The sequence below is a fragment of the Eutrema salsugineum genome, unplaced genomic scaffold, assembly GCF_000478725.1.
Source record: "Eutrema salsugineum unplaced genomic scaffold, Eutsalg1_0 scaffold_16, whole genome shotgun sequence".
Taxonomy (NCBI): domain Eukaryota; kingdom Viridiplantae; phylum Streptophyta; class Magnoliopsida; order Brassicales; family Brassicaceae; genus Eutrema; species Eutrema salsugineum.
Window position 1 is genome coordinate 1,296,828 of NW_006256858.1, and position 11,410 is coordinate 1,308,237.

Sequence of the window (11,410 nt, forward strand, 5' to 3'; positions counted from 1 at the left end):
TGTTTTTCAAAAAACCATTTCTTTATCCAATCATGATTTTGATAGAATCGATTCCCTATTTTTTAGGTAAACTAGTTTTTTCAAATAACTTCCAATTTGCACTCTTCAGGAGTTTTTCTGTCAGATTTTTGTTTAACAATATATATATATATATATAAATTTAATTATTCTTAGTTATCAATATATTTTGTACATAAAATCAGTAGTCTCATACTATACACACACAAAAAAATCTCATAATCTTGTGAGTTAACTTTTTAAAAATAAATTATTTTATTGATAAATTTATATACTCAAATTAATTTTTTTTTAAAAAATTATTTTATTAATAAATTTATAAATTCAAATTAATAACTTTTAATACATGAATCAAATCTCATATGCATTTATGTAAACAATGTGCTTGTTATTTCTAACTTCATAAAATAGTCTATGTGCATTTTTATTTAAGTTCCTACTTAAAATTTTTTGTGAGTTTGATATATTCATTTTAGTAATGTTTTAAGCATATGAAAAGAATGAGAATTAAAAATTATAAAAATACGTTTTAAAAAAGAATTGTAGACAAACAAAATATAGGAAATATGTTTTCTGATTAAAAAAATATATATTTATTTTAGCAATTTTAAACACTTCAAACAAAACAAAAAGGGTTTAAAAAATAAAACATATAAATCAAGGTCTTTTAATATATATATAGACAAAAACCAAAATCTAATTAATCTACCATTCAAGTTTTTCTAAAACCAAAATCTACAGCAAAAACAAAAACCAAAAAATCAAAAACTAAAATCTGAAAACCAAAAACCTGAACCAAAAACAAAAACTAAAATCTAAAAACCAGGCAAACATTCATGGCCTTAGCTTCTCTTGTTTTTTTTCTACCAAATTTTATTGTCTCAGCAAATTAGCAAAAGTGGGATAAGCAATTACCCACATCATTGCTATGATCATCGGATGCGTTAATGGGCTTACACTGTAAATTAGCTTACAAGTTAGAACTTAATTAGAACAGGCTGTTTCCAAGCGATTATCCGAATAAAGATTCCTAACATAATCGCGACAAGATCCGTCATAGTAGCAACAAAATTATTAACAATTTTATAGTATTTTTATAAAACAAAACAAAAACAAACAAAAACGTGAACAATTAATAAATCGGAATAATCCATTACCCTCTTCCTCATATAGTACGTTACATTTTCTAAGTCAACGAGACCTGATGCCTATAAAAGCAAAAACATTTGTATTTTGTATTATCAAAACAAAACAAGAAAAATGATCAAACAAATAACGATGAACGAGTTGATCGGAATATTTACATCCATTGCCCTCCTAATATACGTTACATATCTCCACCACACTAGACGTCGTACGAGACTACCTCCGGGACCAAACCCCTGGCCGGTGATCGGTAACATGTTCCAGCTCGCCGGTTCGCCGCCACACGACTCATTGACTAAACTTTCGCGACGTCACGGACCAATCATGACTTTGCGGCTCGGGTCGATGCTGACGGTAGTGATCTCTTCGAGCCAAGTGGCTCGGGAGATTTTCAAGAAGCACGACGCGGCTTTGGCCGGCCGGAAGATTTACGAGGCCATGAAAGGAGGCAAGAGTAGTGAAGGCTCGCTTATCACGGCTCAATACGGTGCGTATTGGCGGATGCTGCGGCGGCTCTGCACCACTCAGTTTTTTGTCACTCGCCGTCTTGATGCTATGAGTGACGTACGCTCCAAGTGTGTTGACCAAATGCTCCGGTTTGTCGAGGAAGGTGGACAAAACGGTTCGTATTCTTCTAATTATATCATCAAAATTTTACTTGTTTGTCAATATATATATTCTAGATAAATGAAATACCATCTTTTTTTACATCAAATGAAATACCATCTCGTTTTTATTGCACGTTTCAGACTTTCAGTAGAGAGTTTTTGTTTGAGTGTTACGTCACTGTTACCATATTCAAATCTTGAATCTAGTGCTAAGTATATGAACATGAAAAAATTATATAACTGTATATAATTATTTTATTTTGTTACCTCTAAAGTAAAATACGAACACACTTCCTAATTTGTGTTCACAGGACCGTGGTAAAATCAACTTTTAGAAACAGCGGTTTTCAGCATGTTCAATAGATGTATTGAAAGAGGATCTAATATTCCAGTTAAAGTAATATAATACTACACCAAAACTGATTATTTGTCTATATAAATTTGAGACCCCTAATTTTCAAAAAAAAAAAATTTTAACAAAACAAATATTCGTTTCATAAAACAATTGTTCAAGAATATGTAATTAGTTTAGGTCAGGCTTCACTAACGATTGTAATTAAATATATGGAACTTCTTAGTTAGCCAAAAACATGTACAATACTATATTCTTCTAACCAGAGATAGTCTAATATTCTCCATCGATCGATAGAATTAATCTCGAAATTTCAAAAGTCTCGTAAACAATCCCAATATATCTTCAACTTATATAATTCAGAAGCTAATAAAATGTGTTTTATATACTCTACATATTTTATCATCAGGTACAAAAACTATCGACGTGGGGAGATATTTCTTCTTGATGGCCTTTAATCTCATAGGAAACCTCATGTTCTCGAGAGATCTGCTCGATCCCGACTCCAAAAGAGGCTCTGAGTTCTTTTACCACACCGGAAAAGTGATGGAGTTCGCCGGAAAACCTAACGTTGCCGATTTCTTCCCTTTACTAAGGTTTATTGACCCACAAGGCATCAGAAGAAAAACGCAATTCCACGTGGAAAGCGCGTTTAAGATCGCCGGAGAGTTTATCAAAGAAAGAACGGAGGTTAGGGAGCGAGAAATGAGCGACGAGAGGACGAAGGATTACTTAGATGTTCTTTTGGAGTTTCGTGGTGGCGATGGAGACGATGAAGAACCTTCTAGATTCTCTGCAAGAGATATCAACGTTATTGTTTTTGTAAGTTATACATATCTCAGTTTTTTTAATCATTTTATTGTTATCATAATTTTCTTGAAAATATATAATTCGTGATTATATTCACTGTTTTTATTTTATAAGACAATGTAAAATTTATAATACAAATATCTCATTGATAGGAAATGTTTACGGCGGGAACGGACACGACAACGAGCACGTTGGAGTGGGCACTAGCGGAGCTTCTACACAACCCAAGAACCCTAACCAAACTCCAAACCGAACTCCGAACCTACTTCAAATCCCCGAACCAAAAGCTCCAAGAAGAAGACCTCCCGAACCTACCCTATCTCTCAGCGGTGATCATGGAAACCTTGAGGCTTCACCCACCACTTCCTTTCTTGGTCCCACACAAGGCCATGTCCACGTGTCACATTTTCAACCAGTACACTATCCCCAAAGAAACACAAGTCTTGGTCAACGTTTGGGCCATAGGCCGTGACCCTGAAACATGGATCGACCCGATTCTGTTCAAACCCGAGAGATTTATATCCGACCCGAATCCTAGAGACTTCAAGGGACAGGATTTCGAGTTCTTGCCGTTCGGGTCGGGTAGACGGATGTGTCCGGCTTTGCCTTTGGCGTCACGGGTCTTGCCGTTAGCCATTGGGTCGATGGTGAGGTCGTTTGATTGGGCCTTAGCTAATGGGCTTAATGCAGAGGAAATGGATATGGGAGAAAGAATTGGGATTACACTGAAAAAAGCTGTTCCTTTGGAAGCGATTCCCATTCCTTACCGACAGCATTAGATTCGATATTATTTGTTTTCTTTACATGCACGTATAGTTTAAAGTTTAAACACTTAAATCCAATTATCCAACCAATCCAATATGTGTATACCAAAAAAATATCTAAATGCGAACAGTTTGGCGTCATTGTCGGAGCTCTTTGGTTGATGCAGTGACAAGTGGTGAAGTTATTTTTCTTTTTTGCTGGAAAGTAAATATCTTTGTAGATATTTGTGTATCTCTATAATGCATACGTAGCAAGCAATTGCCACATATGCAAACGTGGCTTGCTATTAGCTACCAACCCAACGTCCTTTCCAAAAGCCATGACTTGTTGGGTCTCTTCCAATCTCCACAGACCAATTAAAAATACCAAATATGAAATTAGGTGTAAATACACAAATTCAAGTAAAACTGTTTGTTTAAGTACACATTCCGTGTGTACATACCAGAGCAAGTTACATTGTTAATGTTCAGAGAATGCGCTCAAAGTTTTGGTGTGTGTGTAATTTGCAGATCAAGAACACATTCAATTTCTTAAACATTTCTTGAAATGATATTTTACTAAGTTGTCAATGTCAATTTCACTAACAACTATAACAAATACGCTATTAGGTGCTACTTAACAATCAAATTCAAAAAGTCAACAAAAAAGAACAGAGAAACTAACCCAAAGTAGCAATTAATTCCGAGACCAAAAACAAAACCTAAACGATTCCAAATTGTTCACAAACAAAACGATTCCAATTATTATTCCGTTACAGGGTCCGATGATACTTTGGAATCAGGATCTAAAAGCTCCACAAATGAGAAACTAGCAACAACAAGAAGAACAAAAACACAGAGAAAACTTCAAAAAACAGAGAGTAAAATCAGAGAATCAAAGAGCCTTAAGCATATCCTCAGCACTACTGTTAGTGAAAGCCCCTCCTTCTTCAAGATTTAGAACCTTCACAACACCATCCTCCGCCAGAATCGCGTACCTCCGTGACCTAACTCCGAGTCCCACAGGCTTATCCCTCAAATCCAATTCGACACCGAGCTTCCCGGTGAACTCGCCGTTTCCATCGGAGAGAAGCATAACCTCGTCGTTGATTCCGAGGTCCTTACGCCACGCCTCCATCACGAACGCGTCGTTCACGGAGACACAGGCGATGACATCGATGCCTTTGGATCTGAGCTCTCCTGCCTTGGAAACGAATCCAGGGACGTGTTTCTGCGAGCACGTCGGAGTGAAAGCTCCGGGGACGGCGAATAGGATGGCTTTCTTCCCGGCGGTTAAGGAGGAGACGGTGACTGTTTTGACATCGCCGGTGGCGGGATCGAGGTATGAGAGAGTGGAGTCGGGGAGTTTGTCTCCGACGGAAATTGAGGCGGAGACGGTTGTCGGGAAGGATCTGGCGGTGGAGACGGAGGCGGAATTGGATCGGCGGCTGCGGAATTTGAGGGAGAGGTTAGGAGCGAGAGAGCGTGTGAAGGTTAGCGGTGCGGTGAAGGTGGAGGTGGGGGAAAAGAATGGCTTGGCGACGGAGATTGCCGTGGCTGAGGAGGAGGAGAGGAGTCTGGAGACGGAGAGAGAAGTCGCCATGGATGCTGTTTAGAGAGGTTTCAGATGAAATGTTGTTGTTTGGCCTGTGACTCAGGTTTGTGATTTTTTCGGATGAGTAGAGTGGTGAAAGGCTGTATCTTTACTGGCCTAATGCACGTTAATGGGCCTATGTTGTATATATCGCTGGGCCTATTTAGTTCATTGTTATTAGAAATATTATTTAGTTATTTAAGCGAAGAAGCGAACAGTGTATACTGTATAAAAGCGAAGAAGCGAACAGTGTATACTGTATACTGCAATTTCAAAATTTTAAGTGTAAATTCATGTCAATTGAATATTATTTTGTTTATTGTTTGACCAAAAATAAGAATATTATTTTGTTATCACCTCTTAGTTATGTTACTTATCGTTGGTTTCTAACTGGTTAGAAGTTGCAATGGTTAACTTAAGATAATTTGGTTTGAGAAACTATTGACAAGTTTTGGGTTTACTAACTGTTTTTTCATTTCCGCAAATTAAAAAAAAAAAAAAAATTGAGGTAGATCATTCTTTGAATTTAGTCAATGATTACAACCATAAGTTGTATTCAATCTGAAAAAAAAATCAGCACTTTTAATTAATATATTTTATATAAATGATCAGAAAAGAGGAACAAAAAGGAATAATTTTAAATGTTCAGCAGCTGCATTAAGTTAGTAATCAGTCAGATTCAAACCTTCATTTTAAAAACATAAAACTAAGTAAGCAGGCGTTCAGAAAAAGGGATGTTGAAAAAAAAAGTAAAGATGCCAAAGGAATATGCGTCAACCTGAGTTGTGGTAGGTGCAAATTTGTTTAGGTTCACAAACTCTTGCTTGGAGTCCCAATTGTAAACATTCGACCCCTACCTTTCACAATTTTTATTTTTTACAGCATTCAACTTGTCCTATATAATAAAATTGACATATATACATATATACAAATTGTTACTATAATTAACACACACTTTGGGGTGAAGGAGTGAAGATGCTAGTGCCACATCGTAAGCTTAAATTTATAAAGTTTCCACATTCGTATGCTCGAATAAAGAATCACTTTCCTTACTAGTTTATTACTTGTTCCAGTGTTTAGCTGACTCCCCAAGGTCGTAATGGTTTACTTGGGCAAGGAGCAAAAGCGGAAAAAGAAACCTCTTGATCGTCTGCAAAAGGCGTGCAACGCAACGTTTTAACGTTTTCTTACCATTTTAGATCGGACGGCTAAACCTAGATCTCAATACATCTAACCCTTTATATATACGAAGCTAGAGCTTAATCTCAATTTCTGTGTGAATCAAAGCTTCGACGAGCGTTCTTCAGCAAAACTCTTCATCTCTCTCTATCTCTCTCTCTAAGATCTAATCGACTATGGCCACTATCACACATGTGAAAGCTAGACAGATCTTCGACAGCCGTGGAAACCCCACCGTCGAGGTTTGTTTTCTTCTTCTTCGCTTCCGATTAGTTTCACGTTTTTGGCTTTGTGAGTGCTGATCAGTGTTTGAGGTCTACTTTTGATTGAAATTGATTTTTCTCGCTGAATCGGTTCTGTTTTATCTGCGATGATCTGTAATACGGATCGGAATTAGTCCGATCTTTGAAATTGGCCGAAACACTGTCCGATCGTCTTTTCACTGATCGAATTTAGAGCAGAAAGAGGACTTATGATTTTTCTGATTTATCATCATCGGTTTTAGGTCGATGTCCACACATCCACCGGCGTGCAGGTCAGAGCTGCCGTTCCTAGTGGAGCCTCCACTGGTATGCCACTTTTGATTTCTCATTGTTTTTGTGTTTTATTCTTTCTAGACAGTTATGTTTTGCCCATCAGATAATTTTTCTGTAGCTTATGTTATTCGTTTGTTTGAGGATTATACGGACATGAATGTTTGGTTAAAGTAATTCTAAACTAGTTGTAAACTTGCCTTAGGAATCTATGAGGCCCTTGAGCTCAGGGATGGAGGATCTGACTACCTTGGAAAAGGTGTCTCAAAGGTGAGTTTGTGTGTTGTGGTTTTGGTTTTGGTTATGAAATGAACAAATGTTATCCGATTGAAGCTTTTCTCGTTTAACTAATGTTTTCTTATTGATGTTTATAGGCTGTTGGAAATGTAAACTCAATCATTGGCCCAGCATTGATTGGCAAGGTGACGCACTTGTTAAACCCTCTCTGCATTACATCAAACGTTTCTACATGTTTTGGATCACCTGCTTAAAATTTTTGTTTTTTTTTTGTTTTGCTTGTTTCAGGACCCTACCCAGCAGACTGCTATTGACAACTTCATGGTTCACGAACTTGATGGTACCCAAAATGAGTGGGGCTGGTGCAAGCAAAAGGTGCTTTAGAATACTTCTTGTTTGTGCATTCTCTTGAGACTGGCGATGATGTTAATAAGCTTGCTTCCTGTGTTTGTTTACAGCTTGGAGCCAATGCTATTCTTGCTGTCTCTCTTGCTGTTTGCAAAGCTGGCGCTGTTGTCAGTGGAATTCCTCTCTACAAGGTTTTATGATCTTGTACTTATAAGTTATAACTCGTCTTTTCTAGTTCTTAGCACTTTATCTAACTCCTTTGCTTTGCTACTTATCTTGTTGCAGCACATTGCGAATCTTGCTGGTAACCCCAAGTTGGTGCTACCAGTTCCTGCCTTCAATGTCATCAACGGTGGATCACATGCAGGAAACAAGCTTGCAATGCAGGTATGAACTAGTTTGATTCTATTTCTTTTACGTATATAACGAAAAGACTCTCTAGTTCTTAAAATTTCGGACATGCAACTGGTGTTTGCAGGAGTTCATGATTCTCCCTGTTGGAGCTTCATCTTTCAAGGAAGCCATGAAAATGGGTGTGGAAGTTTACCACAACTTGAAGGTAAATCTCGACTCATTTTGGTCTTTGAGGTCTTCATATTATGATTAATAATGATTAAAGAACTATTAAATGTATAATAACGTGTATTTCCTCATTACTCCTGTAACTTACTGATAATAAATTGATTGATTCTTCCGGTTTAACATTTATGCTCACGCATTTTCTTTATCTGACAAATTCATCCTTCTTGTTCTCATGTGAATTTCAGTCTGTGATTAAGAAGAAGTACGGTCAGGATGCAACAAACGTTGGTGATGAAGGTGGCTTCGCACCAAATATTCAGGAGAACAAGGAAGGTCTTGAATTGCTCAAGACTGCCATCGAGAAGGCGGGATACACTGGCAAGGTCTGTCTCTTACCCGTAATTAGACTAGTGTACATGTCGTTGTAATCTATCCATAGGCAGAGAAACTAACGGGTTTCAGTCATAATCTTGTAGGTTGTCATTGGAATGGATGTCGCTGCATCTGAGTTCTACTCGTCAGACAAGACCTACGACTTGAACTTCAAAGAAGAGGTAAATTAGCCTTTTTGCTTAAAAAAATTCTAAACCGGCTGGAGAAAGAAGTCAATAACAATGAATTTGGGTATTTGCAGAACAACAATGGTTCTGAGAAGATTTCTGGAGAAGCTCTCAAGGACCTCTACAAATCATTTGTTGCTGAGTACCCAATTGTATCCATTGAAGACCCATTTGACCAAGACGACTGGGAGCACTATGCTAAAATGACCGGCGAGTGTGGCGAGAAAGTTCAGATTGTCGGTGATGATCTGTTAGTCACCAACCCCAAGGTCTGCCATTGTTAAACAAGTGTTAGCCTTTCAACTTTCTCTCTTTCTCTCTCAAAGCTGTTATATCTCTAACACTCTTTTGTATGCAGAGGGTTGCCAAGGCGATCAGTGAAAAGTCTTGCAATGCTCTTCTTTTGAAGGTAAACATCTTTACTGGTTATGCGTCATTTTGAAGTCCTTGAAATAGTGTTAAATATAAATCCCTGGTGAATGTATGAACAGGTTAACCAAATCGGATCTGTAACTGAGAGTATTGAGGCGGTTAAGATGTCAAAGAGAGCTGGTTGGGGAGTGATGGCTAGCCACCGTAGTGGAGAAACCGAGGACACCTTCATTGCCGATTTATCTGTCGGTTTGTCAACCGTAAGTCAAAACCCCTTAGCAGTTCAAACTTTCCCTGCAAGAAATTTCTTGTCGTGTCTTGTCCAAATCAAATTAAATCATGATATTGATGAGTCTCTGGGAATTGTTGTTTATATCTTAACAGGGTCAAATCAAGACCGGAGCTCCTTGCAGATCAGAGCGTCTTGCCAAATACAACCAGGTTCGGAAACAAGATGTGTTTTGTGTTTGATTGATAGAATTTCAAAGTAGATATCCGTTAGACTGATGCTCGTAATGTTGGTGATATAATGAATAGCTATTGCGAATTGAGGAGGAGCTTGGAGCAGAGGCAGTGTATGCAGGAGCCAACTTCCGCACCCCAGTCGAGCCTTACTAGAGAGACTCTAACACAGAGCTGAGTTTGATTAATGTTTGAGGCTTTGAAGGTCAAATAAAGGGATTTTGTTTTCATTTGTTTTCAGCTGAGTCGGTTCTTGTTTTTGGTAGAGAAAAGTGTGTTTGGTTTTAAACCTTTAATGTGATGCGAGCTGCTTGCTTTTATTATACTACTTCTTCTCCCTCTTTCTTTGTGCTCCAGTTTTATCTTCTACGGAATTCACATAAGACACTAATAGTTCACATGTTTCCAAATTAGCCGATCCACAATCTAAAGAAAGTCGATATCTTTGTCGATTTTCAGCAACTTGGTAAACCTGTCAATAGAATTTTTTTTTTTTTTTGTTCAAAATCTGTCAATAGAATATTATTTTGTTTTTGTCTGTCAAAATAAGAAGAATATATATTATGTTATCACATTTTAGTTTTGTTATTTATCGTATCTTTCCAACTGGTTATTAGCTGCAATGGTTAAAATAATTAGGTTTGAGAAACTATCGACAAGATTTGAGTTTACTACTAATTTTTTTTTTCAATCACAGCAAAAGAAAATTAAAGGAAGATTCTTTTAATTTTGTAATGATTTCAACCATAATTTCTATTCAATTTTGTTTAGTAGCTGCATTAAGTAAATAATCAGTCAGATTCAGATCTCAGAAGGATCCGTTTAAAAAATTAAAATTAATTAAACAGGCGTTATAAAAATAGAAGGTGTTGAAAAAAATTAAAGATGAGAAAGGAATATGCGTCAACCTGAGTTGGTAGCTGCAATTGTTATCCCACCTGTCCTTGAGTTTATGATTTATTACATTACAGACACAAACTCTTGCCTTGGGGTCCAAATCCCAAATCCTAAACATTCGACCCTTAGAGCATCTTTAACGGGGTATTTACAGGGTATTTAGCAGAAACTTATTAATAAAAAAATGCAGCATCGTTTCTTATTTGGCAGAAACATCTTCTATTTGGGGACGTTTTGTATCGTTTCTTCCCACACGTGGGTTGTTTACATTAGTTAAAAAGTGTGAAAGATTTTTTTCACCATCTCCTTCCTCTCTCTCTCCTTCTTCTTTTTCTTGCTCTCTCTCTCTTCTCGAACAGCAACACCACCATCTTCCCTCCTCCTCCTTTCTTTCTTCCTCGACGAAGACGACGACTTTTCTTCCTCCTCCAACTTCTCCCCTCTCCTCATCGCCCTAATCGGACTCCTCGCCAGCGCTTTCATCCTCGTCAGCTACTACACTCTCATCTCAAAATACTGCTATCGCCGCTAAACCCGTGATCGCGGCGGTGCGTTCTCCTCCTCCGCCGTCGAATCCCGGCAAGGAAATTGGAATGCGGCGGCTAGCGGCGACGGCCTTAACGACACACTGATCAAATCGATCACGGTTTACAAGTACAGAAAGGGTGAAGGATTCGTCGATGGTTCTGATTGCTCTGTTTGTTTGAGTGAATTCGAAGAGAACGAGAGCTTACGATTGTTGCCCAAATGCAATCACGCGTTTCATCTTCCTTGTATCAAATCTTCCTTGTAAAAAATATTTTTTAAAAAATAAACTCATATCAATCTCTCCATCGCACAGCTTAAAACACCAGTCTCTAGAATCAGTTTCTATTCACACTTTTTACTCAAAAACTAATTAAATAATGGTCTGAAGACCCTCGTAAATCTCTCCCATTGAGGTTGCTCTTACCTTTCACAATTTTCTTTTCTACAACATTCAACTTTTCCTTTACATTCAATTGTAAACATATATACAAATTGTCTTCT

At 37.6% G+C, this 11,410-nt stretch overlaps 3 protein-coding genes across 3 annotated transcripts; 2 read left to right on the forward strand and 1 right to left on the reverse strand.

Annotated features, from left to right (window-relative positions):
- The first annotated feature begins 1,278 nt into the window (after positions 1-1,278).
- Positions 1,279-3,713, forward strand: LOC18021677 (cytochrome P450 76A1). The gene is made up of 3 exons (XM_024157779.1): positions 1,279-1,786; positions 2,534-2,946; positions 3,087-3,713. Exons 1-3 carry the CDS (start codon positions 1,279-1,281, stop codon positions 3,711-3,713), a joined length of 1,548 nt encoding a protein of 515 aa, XP_024013547.1.
- A 687-nt stretch (positions 3,714-4,400) lies between these two features.
- On the reverse strand, positions 4,401-5,361 carry LOC18021678 (peroxiredoxin-2E, chloroplastic). Its single transcript, XM_006403681.2, has one exon. It carries the CDS (start codon positions 5,278-5,280, stop codon positions 4,573-4,575), a length of 708 nt encoding a protein of 235 aa, XP_006403744.1. The 5' UTR covers positions 5,281-5,361; the 3' UTR covers positions 4,401-4,572.
- A 1,024-nt stretch (positions 5,362-6,385) lies between these two features.
- Positions 6,386-9,875, forward strand: LOC18021679 (bifunctional enolase 2/transcriptional activator). The gene is made up of 15 exons (XM_024157668.1): positions 6,386-6,692; positions 6,956-7,019; positions 7,189-7,253; positions 7,358-7,405; positions 7,509-7,595; positions 7,679-7,759; positions 7,854-7,955; positions 8,047-8,127; positions 8,336-8,473; positions 8,567-8,644; positions 8,725-8,919; positions 9,009-9,059; positions 9,142-9,282; positions 9,407-9,463; positions 9,560-9,875. The coding sequence occupies exons 1-15, from the start codon at positions 6,627-6,629 to the stop codon at positions 9,638-9,640; spliced, it is 1,335 nt and encodes a 444-aa protein (XP_024013436.1). The 5' UTR covers positions 6,386-6,626; the 3' UTR covers positions 9,641-9,875.
- The last annotated feature ends 1,535 nt before the right edge of the window (positions 9,876-11,410 follow it).

Excerpts from the sequence above, each read along its gene's own strand:
- LOC18021677 (XM_024157779.1), top strand. The coding sequence starts at position 1,279 with ATGATCAAACAAATAACGATGAACGAGTTGATCGGAATATTTACATCC. Across the intron at positions 1,787-2,533 it reads CGAGGAAGGTGGACAAAACG|GTACAAAAACTATCGACGTG; the intron begins GTTCGTATTCTT and ends TTTTATCATCAG. Across the intron at positions 2,947-3,086 it reads ATATCAACGTTATTGTTTTT|GAAATGTTTACGGCGGGAAC; the intron begins GTAAGTTATACA and ends TCTCATTGATAG.
- LOC18021678 (XM_006403681.2), bottom strand. The coding sequence starts at position 5,280 with ATGGCGACTTCTCTCTCCGTCTCCAGACTCCTCTCCTCCTCCTCAGCC.
- LOC18021679 (XM_024157668.1), top strand. The coding sequence starts at position 6,627 with ATGGCCACTATCACACATGTGAAAGCTAGACAGATCTTCGACAGCCGT. Across the intron at positions 9,060-9,141 it reads GCAATGCTCTTCTTTTGAAG|GTTAACCAAATCGGATCTGT; the intron begins GTAAACATCTTT and ends ATGTATGAACAG. Across the intron at positions 9,464-9,559 it reads GTCTTGCCAAATACAACCAG|CTATTGCGAATTGAGGAGGA; the intron begins GTTCGGAAACAA and ends TATAATGAATAG.